The sequence below is a fragment of the Ambystoma mexicanum genome, chromosome 3p (genome assembly GCF_040938575.1).
Source record: "Ambystoma mexicanum isolate Mex_15411 chromosome 3p, UKY_AmexF1_1, whole genome shotgun sequence".
In the NCBI taxonomy this organism is placed as follows: Eukaryota; Metazoa; Chordata; class Amphibia; order Caudata; family Ambystomatidae; genus Ambystoma; species Ambystoma mexicanum.
In genome coordinates, this window is record NC_090925.1 from 909905381 (window position 1) to 909932915 (window position 27535).

Genomic DNA, 27535 nt, shown 5'->3' on the forward strand with positions numbered 1-27535 from the left:
GTTAACACTATGCACACTATACAGGAGGACTGGGACACAAACCTAGCGGGTACCCAAGGCCCTAGTTTAGTAGAAAATAGAGCACACTGACCCTGTTTTAGGGAATGCATGATCAGTTGCCAAGACTATGGGGGCTAAGGAAGGACATAGTATTTCTTCATGGGGTTCCCAAACTGCCTCCGAATAAGTGAGTACCAATGGGTGCACTTTCAAATAAATGCTTGCATTGGCTTCGTACTGTAAGGGGCTGTGCTTTTGTAACCAGGGAAGCCAAAGCAAGCTGCCATAGAGTGCGGAACAAGGGTGATCACTCTTGTGACTAAGTCGAGCTGGAATTTTGGGATCAAAGAGTGGCCAATGGAGTTCTGGGTACAGCCAGGAGTTGTGGATGGACTGTAAATAGCAGGATTGCAATCAGTCCTCACGCCCACCCTAGAACTGCTTGACTATTCGGAAGCATCTCATATAATTATCTGGTGCAAATCTAGCACCATTGGGGAAAAGGTCCAATGGCAACTGTTGTGGCTCTGGCCTGTGGTGGTTAGAATTCTTGCGTAAAAATCAAAAAGGGATTTTTTCTACTTTTTGGACTTTGTGTCCCATTAAGATCAGCAGGTCTTGGGGGCCATGACCAACGCCATACTGATCCTTTCTTATGCTTCCCTTCTGATGTGATGCATTGTTAAATTTAAGTAACTGTTTTGTTGTGTTAGGATGTACTTTGATGGCCTGACGGCCGAATAATGTTATTTGATGAGGCTATATGTTCTTAAACCTGAAAGTGCATGCTCACTCCTGACTAGCCTCGGTGGCCCCAAAGACCTTTATTTAGTGCTGTCCCTTAGAGTGTAGTCCAAGGCCTCGCCAGATTTGATGGCCTGTACATTATGATGAATTCTCTATTACTGGAGCGCAGTCCCACCCAGGACAAGCATTGATGGCCCCAAATGCTTGATGAGGCCTAACAACTGAGCATAATCCCTTGGTTGCCATGGTTTCCAGATGACACGCCATACCTGAATTCTCTGGAGCCTTTGGTTACCATAGCTGCATTGTTAGATACGACCACTGGTGTCTGACTAAGAACAGAGCAATCTTTTTTCCTCCCTCCTTTCTCATCACAAAGCTCTGCCCTGAGCCAATCGGAAGACACAATGAGCGGTAAGTGAGGTGACCAGTCAGGCTTAGGTCTGAGAGTCATCAATTCTGAAGGTGTATTTTCAACCTCTCAACTGTGCTTTACAGATGGAGTCTTTGTTCTGGGGCCTGTTCGTGCTATGGCTCGTCAGCAGTGCAGGTAGGTGTTTGAGTGGCTCAACCCAACCACACATTGTTTCTCTCCATGCACAAAATGTGTACATAGTGCTCATGGGGCTCATTCTGATTATATACAATAATAATAATAATAATAATAATAATAATAATAATAATAATGCCATGTTTGTACATAGCACTTCATACCTGGGCCCTCCCACTTCCAAGTCTTATAATAATCGGTTTTATTATATTATTACCCAGTGCAGTCAGTGTGTTATGCTGGGGGACATAGTGTAAATGGGGCTGCAGCTCATGTCGGTTTAGGTATTTGATAGAGGCTGGAGACAATAAGGCTTTCTCTGTGCCCTTTCACCTCACAGATTTGTTAGATATCAGCAATCGAAGTCAAGATCACTAGACTAAAGCATTATTAACACCAATAGTGCATTCTTGCCAACATTCTGTGACCAAAAAGATGTAGGATTTTTCAAGTTTCAAAAATAATACTTTGCATAACAATTTCTTCACTGGAAAATACAAAACATACATTGTTGCCACCACTGGAGCATTCTAAAATACGCAACCCATCAAACAGCACAACATGGAAAGATGTTCAAATGGTTAAAATGTATAATTCTGAATGGTAAATTAACACTGAATTCAATTACCTAATTTCACAGAAGGTAATCACACAGAGCTGTTGGGCATCCTTTGCCACTGTTCTGTAGCAGCATCCTGGGCAATACATATGTATTCCTGCAGTGCAAGATGAATAACTGAACACCATGGAGACTGATACCCTCCTCAGTCTCATATGCAGATGCTGTGTGATGGTGGTCCGCTCTGCCACTTGCCTTCACTGGTGGGTCACCTAAGGCCTGTCCCGACCAGAGTGCAGGGCAGAGTCATGTAGCTGTGAGGTCAGTGGATTGGTCTGTGCCCATCACTCAAAGTAATCACTTACATGCCCACTGCACACACCGACTAATGTGTTGCATGCTTTGTCCTGGGCCGGTCTCAAGCAGCCTGCCTAAGAGTCACATACATTGCCTGCCCCTGTAAAAAGCAGTAGGATCTGTCATCCAAATCTGTAGGCGATAGGACTGCTTAAAAAGCAGTAGCCTACTGCCTAAATCAGTAGGGTTGGCAAGTATGATACTGTTGCCCTGTATTTAGTGGCACGCTTCCTTATGTTAAGGCAAAGGAATAAGGAGGGTGCAGAATGAAGGAGCAAAGCAGAAGAGGCACAGGGGGAAGGAGCATGACTGTAGCAAAGTATGTCATGGAAACACTGCTGTCCATCCACAGGGGGAGGAGCACAGAAGGATGGGCACAGAGGAGGGTAGACTAATATAACCAGAAGCAGCCCAATGTGTCCATGTAATATATCAATATTTATTTATTCATTTATTTGCATTTGTATAAGCGCTCACACAGCCCAGGGGCATCAAGGCGCTGTTACATGAATATGTCTTAGTTGCAGCATAGAAAAGGGCGATCTGTTACATTAGCCCACATACATGTGTTGGTACAGTGTTTTGGTAAGTGGCTTGGTTACAATTGCCTTTCATTGGTCAGACAATCTTGAGTGGTTCTCTTATTACAGAGAGGCTTGGATACATTGTTAGGCACAAATGAGCTGCGGACATCCTACAGAATCATCTTTTAGATAAACAGTCTGGTTTTCACTGCCTTGCGGAAGGGTATCAGGTAATATTATCCCCATATATATGGTCGCCGTAAATAATATCGCCGGGAAAAGGTTGCGGCAATATTACATGGGTGACCATATATATGGGGACAGGGGCAAAAAAAAAAATTAAAAAAGAAAAAAAAAGTTTGGGGGTTGCGGGGGTGTCCCCCGCATGTTCCATGCAATAATGTCACCACAAAAAACTGCCATTTTTCAGCGATATTTTTGCATGGCGAGATTTTTGTGGCAACATTATTACATGGAACCTGCGGAAGGCAAGATGAGAGGGTTAATTTCTGATGGACTGAGGCAGTGAGTTTCATTGTCTGGATGCAATGAAGGGGAAGCTTGCACCACCACCTCTTGCCCGTTTAATTCTTGGTACTGGTAGTAGGTTGGCATATGGGGTTCTAATAGGTCTTGCTGCTGGAGGCAGGAGGACTCTATCGGAGAGGTAGGAAGGTGCGGTGTGATGGATGCACCTATGAGTGATGGCTAGTGTCTTAAACAGGATGCGCTGGCGGACAGGCAAGCAGTGAGCATCTTGTCAGGATGCAGATATATGTTCCCTTTTGGAGATGCCCAGTGCTGCACGGAGGGCATTATTCTGGATGGTTTGCAATTTGTCTAGGTGACGGAGTGTGAGAAGCCTAGAGTTTCTAGTGCATTGGCAAGGTTTTTTGCTGGAGTGTTCTTGGGGTCGTGAAGCCCTAGGTTTAGGTCACCTGCTAGGATGACCTTGGATGAGGTCATCTATTTATGGGAGCACTCATGCCCAGATACTAAGGAAGGCTACCTTCCAATTTCAACCTATCTCCGAATCTGTGCTTACACAGAACAGGTAAACACCATCAACCCTCCAGACTACCCACAGAGTCCTTAGTGCGGATGTAAGTGGGTAGTGACCGAGGAGGCACCTCAAAAACGTCCGTTGGCATCCTGCCTCTTACAGTCAAAGCAGGGACATAAACTAGAGGGGAGTTGTAGACGCAAATAGAACAGATCAAAGATAAGGCCTTGCTCTGATCTGGCACAATTATTGCTTAGCCATCCATTTGTCCTGTAGAGGAGGGTAGAGCATCCGTGCAAGGCACCTGCAGCAGCAGGCCTGGGTCCTTAGGCACTCTTTGGTTTACATACTAGTAAATCACTCCATATTTCCCTGCTCATATTGAGGCACTATATGTTTTGGAGAAATTGCACACATTAGTATGCTATCCCAGAGGCCTGCCCAACAGATAAAACGTTGTGACAGGGGGGAAGAAAATAGTGTGTTTAGGCAAGATATATAACATCTCCCTCAACAGCACGGAATCTCAAGATGAGTTATTTATGTCTCAGAGCTGATTTGGCCCCAATCTATCTTCAATACTGATCACACATAGCCTTTAGAGATGCCGTTTATCATATCTCCACTAGTTGGCTCCTTGACATTCAACAGGGGCGCAAGAACCTATTCCTTCATGCGCTGGCAGCAGGAATTCTGCAAGTGGGAGGAGAGTGTGACATAGGCATTCTTTCAAGCACATAGGTGTTGAACCGCCCATTGCTCTATGTAACAGTGGTGACTTCCGGGTTCAAAGCTTACCCTGTGTACCTATGATAGCGTCCGGTCCGTGGGACCTGCTGGACCCTACACATCAACAAGAGTGCCTTGTTTTCAACTAATTGATATGAGATCGTTGTGATCCCACCATCTTCTTTTACTGCCACGGAAAAGTTTGCATGGGAAATGCACCAACACAAAATGTTCGTACACCCACCCACACCCCAACACACCCCCACCCCCACACCCCCACCCACACCCCAACACACCCCCCACCCACACCCCCACCCACACCCCCCACCCTCACCCCAACACACCCCCCACCCACACCCCCACCCACACCCCAACACACCCCCACCCACACCCCAACACACCCTCCACCCACACCCCCACCCACACCCCAACACACCCCCACCCACACCCCAACACACCCCCACCCACACCCCCACCCACACCCCAACACACCCCCCACCCACACCCCCACCCACACCCCAACACACCCCCACCCACACCCCAACACACCCCCCACCCACACCCCCACCCACACCCCAACACACCCCCACCCACACCCCAACACACCCCCCACCCACACCCCCACCCACACCCCAACACCCCCCACCCACACCCCAACACACCCCCACCCCAACACACCCCCACCCACACCCCAACACATCCCCCACCCACACCCCCACCCACACCCCAACACACCCCCACCCACACCCCAACACACCCACACCCACACCCCCACCCACACCCCAACACACCCCGACTCACACCCCAACACACCCCCCACCCACACCCCCACCCACACCCCAACACACCCCCCACCCACACCCCCACCCACACCCCAACACACCCTCACCCACACCCCAACACACCCCCACCCCACACCCCCACCCACACCCCAACACACCCCCACCCACACCCCAACACACCCCAACACACCCCCACCCCCACCCCAACACACCCCCACCCACACCCCCACCCACACGCACCCCCAACCCACACCCCAACACACCCCCCACCCACACCCCAACACACCCCCACCCACACCCCCACGCACACCCCCCACCCACACCCCAACACACCCCCACCCACACCCCCACGCACACCCCCACCCACATCCCAACACACCCCCACGCACACCCCCCACCCACACCCCAACACACCCCCACCCACACCCCAACACACCCCCACCCACACCCCCATGCACACCCCCCACCCACACCCCAACACACCCCCACCCACACCCCAACACACCCCCCACCCACACCCCCACCCACACCCCAACACACCCCCACCCACACCCCAACACACCCCCACCCCAACACACCCCCCACCCACACCCCAACACACCCCCACCCACACCCCCACCCACACCCCAACACACCCCCCACCCACACCCCCCCTCCCCAACACACCCCCACCCACACCCCAACACACCCCCACCCACACCCCAACACACCCCCACCCACACCCCCACGCACACCCTACTTACCTTGCACCAGTTCCCTTTCACTTTTGTGAACTGGAACCGGCGCTGCAGGGTCCTTTTATTTCTTATTCTTTTTTTGCGGACAGCTGCAGGGGTTACCCTCTGCAATCCCCATTCCCCATACTGTATAGTATGGGGAGCGGGGTGCTGCGGAGGACACCCCCGCGGCCCCCGCAGTGTTTTTTTTTAAATGCATGCCACCAAAGGTTCGAACTTTTAGTGTTCGAACCTTTGGTGTCATGCATTTGTGACCTTTTTGTATAGGTCAAACTTTTTTTCGGTAATTTCTATCGATACTGAACCTGGCAACCCCCAAGGGAATGGAGAAGTGGCGAAAATAACAAACACAGATTCTAAGCTTCCTTTTCTTGCAGTATCTGCAGGTGTGAGAAATGAGAGCAAGGTATGCATGCGATACCTCCTTATAATACCCACTCTCCCAGACTCCAAGGATGTTCAGTGCCTGAGCTCCTCTGCTAAGAGCAGAGCAGAGAATTTGTAGGTACATTCCAGGAATGCTTGAACCTGAGACCAAACTTTTAGTTAACATAAGTTCATGTGAATCCAATTTCTTACAGTCTTTTCTCTCTGGATGAAACTTTACATGAAGACTTTCTAAGAAACTGTCCCTATTTAACTCTTACTAACTAGCCAAGAATTATCTAGTAATCACTTGTGCAATTTCCACTGCTCAGTCAGTAACCTTCTTGGCAACTCTTGAATAGCGTCTTCTGTTTTTACCAAGAAGATAGTCTCTCTCTGTTTATGAATGTTCAATAACTTCCTCAGAAATCAAAATAAAGAATACAGAGATTTCTACTTTTCAGATGAACAAGCACTGCCCTAGTTTTCTGTCCAGTGTTAGCGGAGACACTGATCTACGTGCGTTTTACCAAGGGCTGCCTTTTTCTTTCAAAGAAGAAATGCTGCCCAGAGCCCCGCAGAGGCGCTGTTCTCTGTGGTGTAAGGCGTCTTCCGAAAAGATCTCTGTTTTACACACTCCTGGGCACACACGTTCCTTTATGCCGTTCTGCTTGGCAATGGCTCTCACTGGCTTCATTTTACCCCGGCTGCTCTGCCTCCAAAGAATTAAGAGATGCAGGCTGAGCTCAAACTTTTTCAACGGAATGAGGCATTTAGGAAATTCTGATCTCCAGTTTATTCGATGGTATGAGGAATCGAACTGATAATATTCTGAGCAAGTAAGCAGCAACTACCAAGTCAATAAACTCAGAATTTTCCTGATACCTAAATTCTGATGCACTCCCACCAAAGTCACTGCAATGTCCCTCGAAGTGTCCCAGTTTCTTTCGTGTAATGTGGGCTTGGGCCTAGTAAATTGGAGCTTCTTGAAAAGAGGACCTTCCTGCTGGACACATACTAATGAACGACAGTTTCGAATGCTGTATGTTACCTCTTTGTTCAGACTCCAGCCAATCAGCAAACAGATTCTTCTCCACCATGTTGGCTTGGGAGAGTTTATATATTCTGAATGTGACGGGTTAAGGCCTATATCAACTAACTTCTTCCACCCAAAGAAAATGTAATATATTCAAGAAAACATAATTATAAATTCTAGTGAGTAAAGCGGCCACCCACCCTGTGCACCACCTCTATAAAATATTGTGACCTGACAGACTGGGAACTAGAGTTCGAACCTGGTGTGAGCCTGAGCAACTGGGCAAACACCTCATGAATTGGGTGACCCTTAATCAACTGGGTCCAGGATTTCATCCACCAACCATTGATTTATTAATGCATTCGTGATTCGTTTCAGTTTTATTTCGGTAATTTTACTATTAAAGCCAACATATTAAAAAGATTATCATGTTAAAACACAGTGCCATCTCAAAGCAACAGAACGGAAGAACACATCATACAAAGGATAACATCGAGACCAATCGCAGGGATACTCTGGTCAGTGTACTTAGGACACCGAAGCAGGAAATGGACCATCATGTCTTCCCTGGGGCCCGAGCAGTGGGGGCAACATGGGTTAGAGTTGGTGTTCCACCTGGACCTCACTGCAGCTAAGGGCAATATGTTATGTTATGTTATGTTATTTAGCATTTATATAGCGCCTTATATACCATTGGTATGGTCTGAAGGCGCTGGTAGGTTGAACGCCCTTGGGAACCGAAGTTCAGGTCAGTAGAGAGAGTAGAGAGAGTCCAAAAGTGCGTGTGCGCACCAGGTATGTGTGCAGCAGGTGCGGAATTCAAGTGGTAGCTGCTTCTTAGCTGTAGGTGTGGTGGTTGAGAGATCAGGAGTATGTGTTCGCTCTGGTCGGCTTTATCCAGAACGAGTGTGGCTGCGTTAGGCCTGAGGAGAACGCCTGGCTGGGGGTGTGAAACCAGCAATGTTTACTTAGAGTGATGTGGAGTAAGCGGGAGATATATGAGAACAGTTATACCGAATGGTGTCATAGTATCTCTGTGTTCTAGATGAGTGGTGGTGTAAGGGAGAGAGTAAGCGTGGGGTGTGGTATGATGTATGTTTTCAAGTGTTTCCTTCATTCCAAAGCATATTAAGTATGTCACGCTGTTACGTGTGGGCAGGTCCGTCTATGCATTTTTGTTCATTTCAGGTGTTCGATTGTCCTACACATTCACGTCTTATTCATGTGCTCTGGTTCACGTTGCGAGCTCAAGTCTGACCTTCATTCTCCAGTGTGCTTCACTCATGCTCTCATGTGTTCCATCCGAATGCAATCCTGTCCTTCTTGCGTATGCACACCAGTCTACCCTGCGCTTGTACTTTTGTCTGCTTACACGCTCATCTGCTCAAACACTCATTCGCTCCATATACACATCCGCTCCATACGCTCATCCACACTACACATTCACTTTTTCGCTCTCCTCATTCATCCGCTCTCGACACTCATCCGCTCTCGACACTCATGCGCTCTCCACACTCATCTGCTCTCCACACTCATCAGCTCCCCACTCATCCGCTCCTCGTTCATCTGCTCTCCACACTCATCTGGTCTCGACACTCATCCATTCTCCACCTTCCTCCGCTCTCCACACTCCTCCGCTCTCTTCTGCTCCCCACATTCAACCGCTCTCCACACTCGACCGCTCACTGCACTCAACCGATCTCCACATTCATCTGCTCTCCACGCTCATCAGCTCCCCACACTCATCCGCTCGCCACACTCATCCGCTCTCCACACTCATCCGCTCTCCACACTCATCCGCTCTCCACACTCATCCGCTCCCCACACTCCTCCGTTCTCTACATTCCTCCGCTCTCCACACTCCTCTGCTCTCCATAGTCCTCCGTTCTTATCGGCTTCCCACACTCATCCGCTCTCCACACTCAGTCGCTCTCCACACTCAGTCACTCTCCACACTCGGTCACTCTCCACACTCAACTGCATCATACATCTCTGCGTTCTTCGCATTCGGTCGCTCTCCACACTCGCTTCTGCGCTTTCCACATTCAGATGTTGTTCACTATCAACTGCTCTCCACGCTCCTCCGCTCTCCATGCTCCTCCGCTCTCCATGCTCATCCGCTCTCCACGCTCATCAGCGCTCATCCGCTCTCGGCGCTCATCCGCTCTCCACGCTCATCCGCTCTCCACGCTCATCCGCTCTCCAAACTCATCCACTCTCCACACTCATCCGGTCGCTCTTCATACTCAACTGCATCATAAGTCTCTGCGTACTTCGCATTCAGTCGCTCTCCACACTCGCTTCTGCGTTTTCCACATTCAGACGTTGTTGACTATCAACTGTTCTCCACGCTCCTCCGCTCTCTACACTCATCCGCTCTCCACACTCATCCGCTCTCCACAGTCATCCACTCTCCACACTCATCCGCTCTCCCCACTCATCTGCTCTCCACACTCATCCGCTCTCCACACTCATCTGCTATCCAGACTCATCCGCTCTCCACACTCATCCACTCTCCACACTTATCTGCTCTGCACACTCATCCGCTCTCCACACTCATCCGCCCTCCACATTCATCAGCTCTGCACACTCATCCGCTCTCCAAACTCATCCGCTTTCCAGTCTCATCCGCTCTCCAGTCTCATCCGCTCTCCAGTCTCATCCGCTCACCCGCTCTCCATGCCCATCCGCTCTCCATGCTCATCCGATCTCAGCGCACATTCGATCTTCACGCTCATCCGCACTCGACGATCATCCGCTCTCAATGTTCGTCCGTTCTTTACGCTCACCCGTTCTCCACGCTCATCCGCTCTTCATGCTCATCCGGTCCCCATGCTCGTCCTCTCTACTTGTTCGTTCGCTCTCACACGTTTGACTGGCCGAATGTTCATCAAGTCTATATGTTTGTCCGTTCAATATAGTTCTACGCCCTCGCCCTCTTGCTCTTTCCGGTTGAGTTCTATGCACTTTTGCGTTTTGTTTGCTTCTCTTTATTTGCGTAGTCGTTAATTCTACACGAAAACATCAACTCAATACGCTCAGCCGCTCTATACACCCAACCATTCTTCATAATGATTGGCATTATTATGCTCAACTGATTCATCCGGTCATCATACTTATTTGATCTTTCTAGTCGTCTGTTCTTCCACTCATGCACACTTCCACTTAGTGTATTCGTCTGTTCTTTACGCTTCATCCATTCTAACTATTTCATTTATGTCATTCACTGTATTCCCTTCTCATTCATTATGTCCCTTTCATCGGTTCAGATCTCCTAAGTTTCTCAATGACTTATTCCTATTTTCTGTTTCACTGTTTTGATCTTCTTTACTCGTTTAGGCCTGTTTGTCTTTCTAGTTTACATTCAAGTTTATTTAGCTGTCATTTCTCGCTTCAGGTAGTTTGATGGGTCGTTATTATTGTGATGATGCTAGATTGGTTTTATGGGAAGAGACAGGTTTTCAGTAGTTTGCGGAAGGACGTTAGGTCCTCAGTTAGGCGGATGTGGTGTGGGAGTGAGTTCCACAGGGTTGAAGCCAGGGCAGAGAATGATGATCCGCCTAGCCTGATTGAGTTTGTCTTGTGAATTACTAGGAGGCCGGCTGAGCTTGATCTTAGGGTGCGAGTGGGATGATAAGGTATTAGTTTGTCTTGCAGATATTGCGGTCCAGTTTTATGTAGTGCTCGATGGGAGAGGCATAAGGTTTTGAAAGCCACCCTACGGGCTACTGGAAGCCAATGCAGTGTTTTAAGCGCTGGGGATATGTGGTCTCTTGGACTGAGCGCAAGTAGCATTTTGGCCGCCGCATTTTGTGCTCTTTGGAGTTTATTCAGTTGGTAGGCATGGATTCCGAGGTATAGGCGGTTTCCGTAGTCCAGTCTGGATATAACGATTGATTGGACAGCAGAGACTCTGTTGGTAAATGAGAGGTATGGAAAGACGCGCCTAAGGGTTTTAAGGTGGTAGTGGCAGGACTTTGAGACATTGTTGACTTGGCGCGAGAGTGTTAGGTCGGAGTCGAGGGTGCATCCAAGATTTTTCACTGTTTTGGAGGGTGTCGGTGAGTTGCCCATGGCAGGTGGCCAGGGTAGTGGGTGCGGAAGAAGGTCGGAGTTGCCGCAGACCATGATTTCTGTTTTGGAGGGGTTTAACAAGCAGTGGCTTTGGGTCATCCAGCGCTCTATGTTAAGGAGGCAGGATGCCAGGTCGGGTTGGGAGTTGGGTTTCGAGTTCAGGAATTTTAGAATTAGTTGAGTGTCGTCTGCGTAGTTGTAACATAGGATGTTGTGTGAACGAATTATTGGTGGGAGGGTGATCAGGTAGAGATTGAACAGGAGGGCGGATAGACATGCTCCTTGAGGGACTCCCGTGTCGACTGGTCGAGCTTGGGAGGTAAAGCTGGACAGTGTCGTTATTTGGTGCCTGTCTTTGAAGAATGAGGCTGCCCATTTAAGAGCGGTTCCACAAATTCCTAGGGAGTGGAGGCGGTCTAGGAGGATTGAGTGATTGATCGTGTCAAAGGCAGCGGATAGGTTGAGAAGGATTAGAGCGGCACATCCCGCCGAGTCTGCTGTCATTTTAAGGTCGTCCCAGATCGAGGTTATGGGGGTTTCAGTTCCGTGACGTGTTCTGAAACCTGATTGGGCGGGGTCAAGGAGATTGTTGGCTCCGACAAAGGCGTTTAGTTGGGAGTAGGCGGTTCGGACAATGAGTTTGGCAAGGAATCTGGTGTTTGAGATTGGGCGGTAGTTTTTGGGCTCGAGAGGGTCGAGCGAAGGTTTTTTAATTAGAGGTTTGACGTGTACCATTTTGAATGCTTCGGGAAAAATACCGGAGGAAAGGGAGGCATTTATGATAGACCTCGCGTGTTCTCCTGTGCAGGTGGAAGCAAAAATGTCTTTAAGGGTTGTGGCTGGGCAGGGGTCTAGAGGGGATCCAGATGGTTTGCGGGCGGATAGGAGTTTGAGAAATTGTTCTGGTGATATTGGACTAAAGGATTCGAACGTTGGTTGAGTAGACGTTGCAGTTGACGGGCTGGCCGTTACGGGTGGAGGATTGTCAATTGGCTGTAAGAGAGCCAGTTTGGTGTTTAGAGTTTTTGTCATTTCAATAGCTGTGGTGTAAAAGTGGAGGGAGAGTGAGTCACACAGTGATTGTGACGGGGTTGGGACGGTTGTATTACAAATTGGATTGGTGAATTCGGAGATGATTTTGTGGAGTTCTTTGCTCGGGTTTTTGCAGTTTAGGATTCGGGTGTTGTAGTGGGCTTTTTTAGCTTTCCGGGTTTCGGCCTTGTACCGGTACAAGTGTCGGGCCAAGGTGGTCCTGCTCTCGTGGGTTTTCTCTTTTTGCCAATTGCGTTCTAGGTATTTGTAGTGTCGTTTAGTGGTCTTCAGCTCAGGAGTGAACCATCTGGGGAACGGGCCACGGCGGGTTGATGGTTTGCACGGGGGGGTGAGTCGCATCAGAGATGCGTTGAGCCATGAGTCAAAGGCCTCAGGTGTTAGTTGGTTGTTAGGGCGGCAGGTAGGTGGTGGAGACTGGAGGAGTGCCTCGGCTAGGTCCGGGGTGATTATTAGTTTTTTCCAGCATTTGCGTAGGTTCGGAGGTTCAGATGCGGGTACGGGAAAGGGGCCGGGTGTGGGGATGGCAAACGAGAGAATGAAGTGATCGGACCAGATGGTAGGAGTGGGGGGCTTTAACTGAATCTGGGTGTTGGAGCTAAAGATGGCATCGAGAGTGTGTCCAGTCAGGCCGTTTATGTGGGGTTGGAGATTAATTGCATCTAGACCATCAATCAGGGCGTATGTCATAGGATTGGTGGGGATGTCGAGCCATATGTTGAAGTCTCCGAGAAGGGTGAGGTTGGGATGCTTTATTTGGAAGGTGGCAATAGAGTCGCAAAGGTTGTTTGTGAAATGTCTATCGTAGCCAGGGGGCCTGTAGATTATTAGGAAGGTGTGTGAGAGCGACGGGGAGAGGGATAGTTTAACCAGGAGGGATTCGCAGGATGGAATGGAGGGTTGGTTGTCCATGATTGAGGCGCGGAAGAGAGATTTGAAGACGAATGCTACTCCCCCTCCCCTGGACGGACGGTTCAGTGGGGTGAGGCAGTAGTCAGGCGGAAAGGCTTCATTTGCGATTGGGCTGAAGTCATCAGAGAACCAGGTTTCAGTGATGAAAACTAGGTCTGGTTTGACAGAGGTGAGGAGGTCAAAGATGCAATGTCTGTTTTTTGCTACAGAGCGGGCGTTAAATAGGATACAGTTCACATCGGCAGGGAAGGTTGGCTTTGGTGCTGGAGAGGGATTGGGCGGAGCGGGAGAGTAGAGGGAGAGGGGTAGGGTTGGTGATGCTAGGGAAAAGTGGGCGAGCCCAATCGTGCTGTGATAAAGAGAGATCTCATCATATTAGGATACATTGGGTCCAGGTAATCTTCCTAGCTCTGGTTCTGCTTCATGGCCCAATATCTGCAGAACCGGGATGACAACTGGATTTCCCTTCCAATATCTGCTTCTTTTTCAGCCATGAAAGCACGCCGTACACTGCTCTTTGAATTAACATAAATAGTGGCCGCGTTGGTCCAGAAGTATGGAAGGCCAAGAACTAGGAATTCCTTTTTATTTTACTGCCCCCTGGCATTTAAGCAGGTTCACATTATTCCATAGCCTTAGCCAGAAGAAAACCGTCTTTGCCCAACATAGTTTTTAAATGGGCTGCAAATCCAAGTCAAGTCAAATCTGGAAATGTGGGTAGGGGGTCAGACGGCCCAGTATGTTTTTCAAGAATCCTTTTTCAATTACAGACAAATTGGAGGAACTGCCCCACACCCATGGCTCAGCACCAAAGACTGCAGCTTGTCGTTGTGTCGCTGTGTGTGTAGCCCTTGTAGGCCTCCAGGGCTACACACACAGCCCCAAATCCATGTTCTTTGGCAAAGTTGGCTATTACACCGCTGTACCTGGTTACCGTGAGTCCTGCTTTCAGTTGATTCTTAGGCCCAGGTAATTGTATGTTTTAACCTGCTCAATTCGTACTTTACCCAGTACCTGGTTAATTGTAGCAGGTTTTTCCCCCCCTTTCCCTCTGAGGGCCCTGGCCTTGGTCTTTTGAATGGTGATTGTCAGGGCATTTTCACTACAGAAGTCCGCAAAGGGGTCCAGCCGGAGGCGCATTCCCGTAGGAGTAAATGACAGTAGGACTGCGTCGCCAGCAAACATCAGGACAGGAATCATGACTCGTGCCAGTGTGGGGGCATTAGAAAGAGTCTTTAGGAGTTCATTGATTACACCATTTATAAATAGGTAAAAGAGTAGGGGGGCCAGGACACAGCTCTGGTGCACCGCCATTTAAATATTCACTCTCCTAGACAGGGCCCCATCTAACCCACAACAGATTTTCGCACTATTGCCCTGGTGTAATATCCTAATGGCATCTAAGAGATTTTTGGGGATACCCAGATGCATTCATTAATTCATACATTTCACATCTGTAGCACTTATTACATGTTGTGATGGAGTCCCCTGCATAAACTTGGAATCCCTCAATGGGGTGGTCAGCGGGGCTTGGTGCCACCCAGAGCTAGTTGTTGCTGGACTTGGAGGAGGCATACAGAAGATCCCTAGACCACCCCACCTCGATTCCTGATCTGATGCAGGGGGTGGTCATAGGAAGGTTTACCTTCTCACTCCCCCTACAGACATGCAGCTTCACCAAGTTGATAGTAACAGGGACCCTTACAAGCCCCCATTACCTCATTCAGTCAATGGTGGACCCCAAGAAAGGGAGCTGGCCATGACCCTCAGAAAGGCTCCTTTTGCTAAAGTAAACTTGCCCAGAGAGCCATTCTAGCTCCTTGATCAGACACAAGACTCAAGTGTGAGAAAATAAACCTTTCCTTTAACATTAAAACATTTCAGTGTCCCCAACATACAAGGACATACATGTGTTGATCTGGTGGGGATAAAGGAGAACCAGTTGACGTTATGCCTTGTAGCTGTGCTGCCTGTGGTGACCCTACTGTTACACAGCCATGCCCCAACCCTAGAGAAGATAACGTGGGAGGAGTCATGACATAAAAAAACAAACACCTTATTATTCCAGTGTTGTGGGAAATACCAGTTTACAAGTTCCCTGCGACAAGAGAGGGTTAGACATAATTAATAATTCAAAATGGCGGCTGGTCCTCCTATAGAACTAGGCGAGACACCTTTCAAGACACAACCCCCAATCTATCGCTATCGCCCAATCACCTACAGCACATCCCTCAGAACCCTGGTGTTCCCACTACTCTTAGGCACACCTCAAGGGGAGGGGAAATCCTACTCTCTAAGAAAGCCAGATAAGTTTGGCTGCACAGGTTGTGTGAGTAGAGTTGGAAGATGGAGTTTGGTAAAGAGTGCCATGAAATATCAGTAATGAGATATAATATGATATAAGTCATAGTTGGAAGATGGAGTTTGGTTAAGAGTGCCATGAAATATCAGTAATGAGATATAATATGATATAAGTCATTTATAACGCACCTGCACACAGGTGTTTATAGGCGCGACAAGACAAGGGAGGGAAGACAGAGGTAGAACAAAACAGTGGATCTTACTAGGCCTTGCGTTATTCAGACTGTGCAAGTGCAACAACGTAAAGTGGAGGAGGAAGGGAGGAGGGGGAAGTGCCAGGGAGATGGAAGGGGGAAGTGCAATCAGGGCTGCAATTCTCTGAGTAAGTGCAGCCAGGGCAGCACGGCTCTGGGTAAGTGCAAGGAGGCAGGGGGCTGTAGGGTTAGAGATACAGCCTCTAAGTGCACAGTGGGCTCGGAGGCAGTGTAGGGGAGACTGATCATGGAAGAGCCTGGTACCGAGTAAAACTCTAAGGGTAATAAAGCAACCAGTCGGCACAGCAGACAGGTAGGTCAGCAGGGGAGAGAGAAAGAGAAAGTAGATGAGAAAAGGATGGTCTTGAACTGCTTCTAAAACTTTAGGTGGCCCGGCTCAAGTTTGAGAGGAGGAGGGAGGACATTCCAGCGAAAGCCACCTGCAGAGGAGAGAGATCTACCCCCACTCTCTGCCTGGAGAAGCATCTGACCCTCAGAGAGTAGCCGAGTGAAGGGCTCTAGAAGGAAGGTATTTTGGAAGAGAGAGTTGGATGTAGTGCGGGCCCTTGTGGATGATGCAGAGGGTATTGAACGTGATCCTTGCAACCACCAGGAGCCAGTGGAGAGATTTCAGGGCTGGAGAGATACAGTCCCTGGCCTTGAGGCCAAGGGCAAGCCTTGCAGTCCTGTGCAGGATTCTGAGAAAGAGACTGTTGCAGTAGTCTAGCCGAGAGAGTACCAGGGCTCTGGGGAAAGTGAGAAAAGAAAGAATACCTCTGAGCAGGGGCAGCTGGTTTCTTAGCAAGGCCCATGATGTGAGGAGAGAAGGAGAGAGTGGAGTCGAAGAAGACACCAAGGTTTTTAGCCTCACAGGAAGGCAAAGGAAGAGGGCGGTTAGAGAGAGAGAGAGAGAGAGAGAGACAGGGAAAGCGGGAGCAGAGTCCCAATGAGAACGATCTCTGTCTTACTGGCATTAAGGCAGAGATCATTGGAGGCACACCAATCCTGAATCGCGGATAGACAGACAGGAATGAGCGAGAGAGGAGAGGAGGCTGAGGGGAGCCTGAAAGTGAGCGAAGTGTCATCCGCATTACACTGAAAGTTAGAGGAGAGGGTAGAGATCAGGTGGGCCAAAGGGGCTAAGTAGGCATTGAAGAGCCAGGGTGAGAGGATATAGCCCTAGGAAACCACATGTTGAGAGAAAGGTGGTGGAGAGAAAGGATCCAAGTTGGACCTGGAGGGTGGGTCAGGAGGAAGGAGGTCAACCACTCCAGGCCTGATCCGTGATGTCCAGGCACTAGCATAACATGGGCCCCCGCAGCCCCTGCGGTGCAGGGGCCCCCGCAAGCACAAGTGCTGGGAGGGGGCCCCACTTGAAAGAAAAAAAAATAGATATTTTTTTCTCAACAAAAAAAAATAAAGTTTTGTTTTGAATTCACCCTGCATTAATAAAGAAATTATTTCTGTAACAGAAATAATTTCTTTATGAAGGCAGAGTGACTACAAAAAGAAACTTTCTTTTTGAAGGCCGAGGGCTCCCCCCAACCCATGACATGGAAGACCCTAGTCTGGAGGGTTCGATGTCATGGGGTGGGGGTGGGGCCCTATGACTTCAAAAATAAATAGTTTATTTTTGAAGTCACTCTGCCTTCATAAAGAAATTATTTCCGTTATGGTTCGGTCCTTAACTGATTAATTTCTTAATGAAGTTAGAGTGACTTCAAAAAGAAATAATGGGGCTCATTCTGACCATACTGGCCTGGAAACAACGGTGCTGGTAATCTTACCGGCACCATTTTTTCCGGACTGGCAAATTACAGGTCTACCTGCTGGGGTCGCTGTGCCCGACAGGTCTGACCCTGCCAGGCACAGCTGCCACGGTAGGCAGTCCCGTCACGGAAGCACCTGCACCGTTAACAATGGTGCCGGTGCTTCCGTGTCCCCAATCCCATGGAGTCCTATGGGACTCTGAGGGAATGGGGATTACCGAAATTACCGGCACCTGACTTCCCAGCCGCTGGACTGATAAGAGCCCGGTGGCACCGGGAAGTCAGGCGCTGGTAATTTTTTAGGGGTCTATCGGCAAGCCACCGGTAGCACCGGCATGGTTACTGCCGGACCTGTAATGAGCCCCAATTTCTTTTTGAAGTAATAAGGCTCCCCTCAACCCCATGACATGTGTGTGTGTAAGTGTATGGTGAAAGGGTGCACACTTAAATCTATAGGTGGCTGCTTGTCTGAGTGTATGGTAAAAGGGTGTACACAAATGTATGGGTCACTGGGTGTGCGTGTGTGCGTGTACAGTGAAAGGGTGCACACTTAAATGTATTGGTGGCTGCCTGGGTGTGCCTGTATGGTGAAAGGGTGCACCCTTAAATGTACGGGTGGCTGACTCAGTGTGCCTGTATGGTGAAAGGGTGCACACTTACGTGTATGGATGGCTGCCTGGGTGTGCCTGTATGGTGAAAGAGTGCACACTTAAATGTATGGATGGCTGGGTGTGTATATGGTGAATGGGTTGTGTGCTTGTGTACAGGGGAACAACAAAACCTTCATTTCAGGGGGCTAACCTTTCAAATGTTGGGAGAGGCACTAACTTCATGGGTGGTGGGGTCGGGCAACTTTATTTGTGTGGGGGCATCTAACTTCTTTACGCATTTAAATGAGACTATTCAAGTGCAGCAAGCAGTTAACTCTCTCCTTTAAGTCTCCATTCTCTCTCCACCCTTCCAATCACTCCCCTGGCATGCAAGTACTAGACCCACATCGTGATTTCAATTGCCTAAAAAATGTGGCATTTCAACGCAGTTACTAAAAGTGAAATGCTTTACGCTGGTAATTGCTGGGCCCTTATTAACAGCAAAACTCGGGTGCCATTTAACATCTGTGTCCTGTTCTGTCCAGCAACTGCTCTTAAGATCAGCCAGATCGAGTCAAAATAGCCCAAAATGTCAGGGGGAGGAGTGCTGAAGTCCAGTCAACTGAATGGTGTTGCACCACTACTTGTGTTTAATGCCTTGATTACTGCTAGCCCTTTTCTTCCTCGTCCCAGTACTTAGGTATGAGGCAGTACTTGTATACTCTGCCTCATAAACAAGTACTGGGATGAGGTAGAGGTAAATGGAGGTAATGCCTGATTTAGCTACCTGTAATATTCATTACTCCTAGTCCCACTTCCTCATCCCAGTACTTACCTATGAGGCAAGGAGCCTCATACATAAGTTCTGGGACAAGGAAGAGGGACTGGAGGTAATTATTGGCCAAGGAGCTGATTTTGGAGGTTGGGGTAAGGGGTGGGAGTGAGAGGGGATGTATGGGGCGGTGGGATTGTGCGGTAAATCATAATGGTTGTCCATGTCCAGGCTAAGCAGGCATGATATGTGCTATTAGTGGCTAGAGAGGCATTTTGGTGCAGCCCGTCTAGTCATTCCTCAGTTTGGTATGACTTTCTTTTAAATGGGAATTTCTGATAAAGCAGTCCTGCTAAGTGTAATTACCTGGCTAGATTGGCATTTGGGTGCTGCCAGTCTAGCCATTTCTTACTGCGGCAAAATGATATGATAAAAGTCATTTATAACGCGCCTGTACTCAAGTGTTTCTAGGCGCGACAAGAAAAGGGAAGGAAGATAGAGGGAGGACAAGACAAACTATCTCACTAGGCCTTGTGTCATTGTGAGAATGAGAGGTGCAAGAGGAAAGGGAGGGGGGAAGTGCTAGGGAGAGGGGAGGGGAAAACAGGGATGCAATGCTCTGAGTATGTGCAGCCAGGGCAGCGCAGCTATGGGTAGTGGAAGGAGAACAAGGGGCTGCAGGGTTATAGTTACAGCTCCTAAGTGCATGATAGGCACAGAGACAGTGCAAGGGTGACCGATCAAGAAAGAGCCTGGACTCAGAGAGACTCTGAGGGTATCCAAGTAACCGGTTGGTACAGCAGACAGGTAGGTCAACAGGTGAGGGAGAGAGAGAAAGCAGAGGAGAAAATTAAAGTTTTGAGCTGCTTCCAAAACTTCAGATGGTCTGGCTCAAGTTTGAAACTAGCAGGGAGGCCATTCCAGAGGGAGGCACCAGCAGAGGAGAGAGATCCATCCCCCACTCTCTGCCTGGAGAAGCGTCTAACCTTTAGAGAGTAGGAGGTAGCTGAGCGGAGGGCTCGAGAAGGATGGTATTTTGCAAGAGAGCGTTGGATGTAGTGCGGGCCCCATCCCCAGAAAGCCTTGTGGACAATGTAAAGGGTCTTGAACTTGATCCTTGCAGCCAACGGGAGCCAGTGGAGAGATTTCAGGGCTGGAAAGATATGATCCCTGGGCTTGAGGCCAAGGATAAATCTTGCAGTTCTGTTCTGGATTAGTTGCAGATGATGGATAGTAGAGGAAGGCAGAATGAAAAAGAGGCTGTTGCAGAAGTCCAGCCTAGAGAGAAGCCGGGCTCTGGAGACAGTGCGCTTCTGGTGGAAAATGAGAAAGGGAAGTGTCCCTTTGAGGGGGAGCAGCTGGTAGTGGAACTTCTTGGTGACATCTGAGATGTGAGGAGAGAAAGAGAGAGTGGCATAGAAGATGACACCAAGGTTTTTTGCCTCGCAGGAAGATGAAGGAAGAGGACCCAAGACGGACGGTCAGAGTGAGAGAGGGAAAGCTGGTGCCAGGGTCCCAATGAGAAGTATCTCCATCTTACTGGCATTAAGGCACCAATCCTGAATCGCGGATAGACAGTCAGGAATGAGCGAGAGAGGAGAGGAGGTTGAGGGGAGCTTGAAGGAAAGCTGAGTTATCCACATAACACAGAAAGTTGGAGGAGAAGGTAGAGATCAGGTGGGCCAAAGGTGCCAAGTAGAGGTTGAAAAACCTGGGTGAGAGTATAGAGCCCTGGGGAACGCCACAGGTAGAGAGAGGTGGCAGAGAGATTGGGACCAGGTTGAACCTGGGAGGGGTGGGGGCGTCCAAGAGGAAGGAGGTCAGTCACTCCAGGGCCTGATTCATGATGCCCAGGTTCTCACGGAGTTGATTGATCAGGATGGCGTTGTTGACCGTGTTGAAAGCAGAGGAAAGAAGGAGGGTGAGAACAGAAGGAATGCTGGAATCAAGGTTAGAGAGCAGATCTTCACGGGTGTTCAGGAGAGCAGTTTCCATACCTCTGGCAGCTCTAAAGCCAGACTGATGGTCATGGAGACAACCAACATATTAAGTGTGGTGAGTAAGCTGGGAAATGCCCAGCTTTTCCAAGAGCTTTCCCAAGAAAGGAGTGATGGAGATTGGGCAACAGTTTGCCAGGCAGGTAGGATCAGCAGACGGCTTCTTGAGGAGTGGGTGTACAAGGGAGTACTTAAGGGGAGAGGGGAACGTTCCAGTGGCTAAATAGTGGTTACAGAAATCGGCCAAGGCTGGAGTGAGGGTGTCAATATGGTCCTTGATGGTTCTGGAGGAGCAGGGGAGCACCTGTGTGGACGAAGCTTTCATAGATCGGACTTGTCTAGAAACCTCGTCAGGTGTTGTCAGAGAGAAAGAGGAAAAAGGAAGGGGAGAGATAGAGATGGCCAAAGGGGGCCGAGAGAGGAAGAGGGAGAGGAAGATGAGATAGAGGACAGAATGTCCTCAGATTTAGCGGAGAAGTGAGAGGCCAGAGCCATACAGAGGGCTTTGGAGGGAACAGGAGAGGTAGAGACCGCAAGAGGATTGACCAGTTCCTTGCAGATTTGAAAGAGTTTGGCCGTGTTGGTAGAGGCAGCGGAGACACAGGCTTTAATGTGTGCTCTCTTCTTGATGAGTATTATTGCTTTGACTGGCATTTTGGTGCAACCAGTCTAGGTATGTCTAAATGTGGCATGGCATGCGTTACTGTAATGTTATTACATGTCTACACTGGTCTACATTGTGCAGCCAGTTGGACATGTTTTCATTGTGGCATGGCATTTTTAATAGCAAAGCATTAATGTTCTTGTGCACTGTTGGTGACTTACATATATTGGATTGGTGTTACCCTGCAAAACAATTGCAAACACTGTGGCTTTATAGCCAATTTTTCTCAGAAAGTGTGCTGTATATTGCATCAAAATACATATGTATATCTTTCTCCTAGTGCAGTGTGCGGCATACCCCTTCAGCAGCACGTTTGTGTATATTGCGCAAGTGTGACAATCTAGGCCGGCCCAGAGTGTGGCGCAACCCGTGATTTGTTGCCGAGTTGGCGGGGGCCCCCTCAGCATGGCTTGCAGGGGGACCCCCACATTTTGTGTTACACCACTATAGTCCAGGTTCTCAGTGTCGTTTGATCAGGATGGCATGATTGACCGTGTTAATAGCTGAGGAAAGGCCGAGGAGGATGAGGACAGAAGGAAGGCTAGAACCAAGATTAGTGAGCAGATCTTCACGGGTGTTTAGAAGAACAGTTTCTGTGACTCTGGCTGCTCTAAAGCCAGACTGATGTGTTCTATGTGAATAGACCTCTTTTTAAAGGTCTCAAGAGAAAACTACCGATTTACATTGCCCAATTTTCTTTTGATCGGACGACCAGCATTGTAAACGTCTTTTTCTCTTGAGACCTTTAAAATGCGGTTTCCCTTTTTCTTTTTTTACATATACAGGGGGTTTCACCCCATGAGCCCCCCATTGTTGCTCCCCATCCCCCACCCCCAGCCCCCAAACCAAAACACATGCATACACACACAAACCAACACACATACACCAATGAACCCCCATCTCTCAGTCCCAGCCCCCTCGCCCCAGATCCCCACCCCTAAACCAAAACACATACATACATTCACACACACCATCACACACGCACCCTCACACTTACCCGTTCTGTTGGTCCTTTACTTCTAGGTCCCGGCCTGCCTGTCAGCCCTGCGTGCACTTGTGTGCGGCAGGGATCTGACAGTTGGATTTAGAAAAACTACTCCACGCAGTCATGTAACAGTCTTTCTAAATCGTTTTTTAAGTGGAAAGATTTTTTCAAAAAGATGTTTTCACTTAGGACCAACTGATATTCATGGAGACAACCAACCGATTCAGTGTGGAGAGTAAACTGGGGGATGGCCAGTTTTTACAAGAGTCTGTCCAGGAAAGGATAGCGATCGGTCGATAGTTGGACAGACGGGTAGGATCAGCTTGAGGAGAGAGGGGAATGATCCAGTGGTGAAAGAGTGATTGCAGAAATCAGCTACAGCTAGAGCGAGCATGTCAGTCAATGTGGTCCTTGATGGTTCTGGAGGAGCAGGGGAGCGCCTGTTTGGACGAAGCTTTCATAGATTGGACTTGTCTAGACCCATTGTTAGGTGTTATCAGAGAGAAAGAGGAGAAAGTGGAAGGAGAGGGAGTGATGGCCAGAGGTGCGACAAGAGGGGTAGAGGAGTGAGAGGACAGGCTGTCCTGAGTTTTTGAGGGGAAATGAGAAGCCAGAGCCACACAGAGGGCCTTGGAGGGAACAGGAAAGGTGGAAACTGGGGAAAGATTGGTCAGATCTTTGCAGATATTAAAGATGTTTGGCCGTGCTGTTAGAGCCTGCAGAGATGCAGGTTTCAATGTGGACTCTCTTCTTGGACAGGACAGAGAGTCTGTATTGCCTTTGGAGCAGGCGGCAGGCCAGTTTGTCAGAGGATGCGCCCAAAGCCCTCCACTTCCTCTCAGCCATCCTGCACTTGTGTTTCAGGGCGGCGAGGTCGGAGTCATACCAAGAGTTGCACTTGGAGCTAGGCTTCAGAAGAATTCTCATGAGATGGACAAGGACATTCAAAGTGTTGGCGATAGAAAGATGCAGGTTAGAGAGGGCAAGCAAGAGTTGTCATCAGGGGGAGATGAGGTGTTCAGAGTAGAGGAAGTTCAGAAAGGATAAAGTTGGCATTCAGTGGAAGAGGAGGAGGAGAAGAGTTGGCTGAGAGTGGAGGAGTTGGATTATTTGCAGGAGATAGACACTGGTGTGGACGTTGGGCAAGAGGTTTCATGAAGAAACCCATCTCATAAGAGGAGAGAGAGGATATGCAGGCCTTCAAAACCTGTGGCAAATTTAAAGGAGCTAGAGGGAGAGATATCATCACCAGACTTGAGGAGATGGGAGGAGACCAGATGTCCCCTCTAGCCGGAGAAAAGGGAGATTACAGCATCCTGGGTTGGTCCAGGATAGAACTCTGAGGAGCTGGGTGGAGGTAGGAGATGGTGCAAACTCACTTGGGTCCAGGGAGATTATTTTAAGAGAAGTCAGAAAGGGACGCTTCAGGGTCCAAAATTCTAGTGCAAGAAGGTGCCCAAGAAAAAGCCAGGTTCCAACTCCAGAGATCAGCCAGGGAGAGGGCCCACCCTAGCAAAGCTCACCCACTGAATAAACCTCCTGGAGGTGTCCCAACGACTGATCCAAGCCAAGACTGCAACAGCCAAGAAGGGCTCACCTAAGTACTCAATCAAAAACTAAATTGAGCACTCCGAAAATCCACAAGCTGAAGACAAAGACCAGGGTTTGAATAAAAAACAAAAATGACCTATTGTGCAGTACACTTTTTTTTATAAATCCCATTCCACTACACTACCTTACTCAAAAGCGGTGTTTGGTTCAAGTGCAAAACAAAGGGGGGTCTGGGAGTCTCTCTACCAGCATGAACACAGCCCATTGACCTGTTCTTGGGTGGATGGCCCCTGGAAGAGTCTCAACCAAGCTTTAGCTCACTGTCCCTTTCACAGAGGAGAAATATCCCTGCATATCAGTCTTTGTCCTGCCCAGGGGCAGTCCGGCACCGAAATGCTAGGCAATTCTTCTCTGAACAAGAGTACCAACAGCAACCCCATACAAGTGTTTCAGCCTTATTGGGCATCATCAGTGAGGTGGAGCTGTGCCTCTCTGAGAACAGTGAGCAAGGGGTCCACGTCTGGATTCCCCAGGTAACTTAGGGTGAGACCCTAAGTCACTTAATATGCAAAACAAAGGGGGGAGGGTCTGGGAGTCTCTCTACCAGCATGAACACTCCCCATTGACCTGTTCTTGGGTGGATGGCCCCGGGAGAGTCTTAACCAAGTCTTTAGCTCACTGTCCCTTTCACAGAGGAGAAATATCCCTGCATATCAGTCTTTGTCCTGCCCTGGGGCATTCCAGCACCAAAATGCTAGGCAATTCTTCTCTGAACAAGAGTACCAACAGCAAACCCATACACATGTTTCAGCCTTGTTGGGCATCATCAGTGAGGTGGAGCTGTGCCTCTCTGAGAACAGTGAGCAAGGGGTCCACGTCTGGATTCCCCTGGTAACTTAGGGTGAGACCCAAAGTCACTTAATATGCTAAACAAAGGGGGGTCTGTTAGTCTCTATACCAGCAGGAACACGGCCCATTGACCTGTTCTTGGGTAGATGGCCCCTGGGAGAGTCTCAAACAAGTCTTTAGCTCACTGTCCCTTTCACAGAGGAGAAATATCCCTGCATATCAGTCTTTGTCCTGCCTGGGGCAGCCCAGCACGAAAATGCTAAGCAATTCTTCTCTGAACAAGAGTACCAACAGCAACCCCTGACACCAGACCATCAAACTGGTTGCATTCTGCCAAACCTGTGCCATCCCAATGGAACAGACCCTTCATCATCACCTAATGGAATGTGAAGGGACTCTGGCCCTGAGGATAGACAAACTTGGAAGATTCGCTAGGGAGGTGGATAGATTCACGTCTGAGCATATATGCAATAGGATGATATCGGGCCAGGAAATCCTCCTCACATCAGCAGTGGTAGAAGTAATGAGGGCTCTCAATCTCATAAACTAGTTCGCTGAAAGTGAAGAAGGGAGGCCACATAAATACAAACCTGAAGCAAATAAGTGAGAAGAATAACCAGAGACTGTGATCTGATAGAATACAGCTGTTCAGAATTTTGCCACGTGGACATGTTTATTCTGTTTTAATTATTTATTTTCTATTTTTATCCTTTGAGCTTTTTATGCATTTGAAGGAATCTAATGAAAAACAATTTTGTAAAGGTTTAAATGCTACCAAACCAAATACAAATAAAAAAAAATTTAAAAAAAGATTGAGGTTAAAAAAGTCGGGTTTCCAGAATTGGAGATGCACGTGGAAGCGCTACTCTCCAGTTTAAGGTGGTGTCAAGCTTCATGCAGGCCAGCCAAACAAACATCCCCTGATTGAGTCCCCAGTGTGAGCTATTGCACTGTGGCAAGCTGGTGGTATAGACTTTGCGATGATCCACCAGAACCGTCACTGCACTGTAAATTCTTGTTGAGTTCTCAGGGTGTCCTAAGGTGTGGTTTTTGAATCTACTGCAGCTGAAATTATAATAGCAGTTCTGTCAGAAGTATTTGTGCTCATGGACTGCTGCTAACTCTGAGGTGGTCCCCCGTTCCAGAGCAAAACATTTAAGGATTACATGCTAGCATTTGGTATCAAGCACATATGCATTACACCATGCTGGCCCCATGAGAATGGTGAGGTGGAGCGATGTATGCACTCATTAAAAAAGCTCTTAGACATAGCCCTTGAACATGCTATAGTGCTCAACAAATCACTGGTGACGTCCTACTGGCATATTGGACAACCCTGCAAGAGCCACACCTCTTTATGTCACCACCGCAGCCCAGGGGCTCTAAAAGGCTTTTCAGGTATGCCTGCGCTTAAGTTGTGCTGTTTGTGGTCGGTGTTCTGAGGCGTGGATAGCTATTTTTGATCCGTGGGCAGTCCCTGTTTTACGACATTAGAAATGGGGAAACAAATTTCCAGTAAGCCGTGATAATTTATCAGTCCCTAAAAACCTGCTATTGCCAGGACCAAAAGTGCTGAAAAGAATGACTTAATTTCAGAAATAGAAACCCTTTCAGTGGATTTTTAATCTATTGGAACAGTGAATTTGAAAGATGTATCTGCAGTTGCAAACAAGTCTATGATTATACAAGACCAATCACCATCCCCACATGCATCCTTACACCAAATGGCCGACCAGACTTTAGGTATGATTTAAAGAAATAAAGAAAAGAAAGAAATACTGTAGACAAGATGGCGGTCGTTTGCTCTCTCCCATTTGAGATCCCTGACTCTTGTTTCCCGAAACAGGACCCAACTATTCCCAATTAGGACTGTCAACAGGATAAAAATGACAAGTTAGATAATAATGAGCGTGCTGAAGAGGGCGAAGCCCAACTCTGGATTGATGAAGGAGTGACGCTTACTAATAGGTTTAGCGCACTGTTACATTGTTTCCCTAATGATGGCAAGGAGCCCCCCTCCCCGACCCCAATGTGTACCTAAGGTCAAAAATGCAACAAAACAGACCCATCAAATGCCAATTAATACCATGGACTCTGCTATTGATTTCTTGTCGGTTTTAAAACTGTCTGCTGTGACATTTTAAGGAGATTTCTTAGAGCAGTAGAGGTGTTAAACAAATTAACTAATGTGATCTGTTCAGGTTTTTTAACAATTGCAAAGCCAAAACGACAGATGTATGCAGGATAATCATTTTATAGTTAACCAGGTCAAAGAAGAAGTCAGGAATAAGGGTGTTGGAAAGTTGACTGGTGAGCTTACAGGAAAAGTGCACACGAGTTCCGAGCCTGTAGCAACTATACCCGCAGGGCAGATTTC

At 48.5% G+C, this 27535-nt stretch overlaps 1 protein-coding gene across 1 annotated transcript in view; it reads left to right on the plus strand.

Annotated features, from left to right (window-relative positions):
• Nucleotides 1-929: 929 nt before the first annotated feature.
• LOC138579647 (CD276 antigen-like) overlaps nucleotides 930-27535 on the plus strand; it is a 122597-nt gene continuing 95991 nt past the window's right edge. Inside the window, exons 1-2 of the mRNA XM_069649899.1 lie at nucleotides 930-1161; nucleotides 1246-1297. Of these exons, the coding sequence (XP_069506000.1) occupies nucleotides 1246-1297 (52 nt within the window). The 5' untranslated portion in view covers nucleotides 930-1161. The remainder of the gene's footprint in view (nucleotides 1162-1245; nucleotides 1298-27535) is intronic.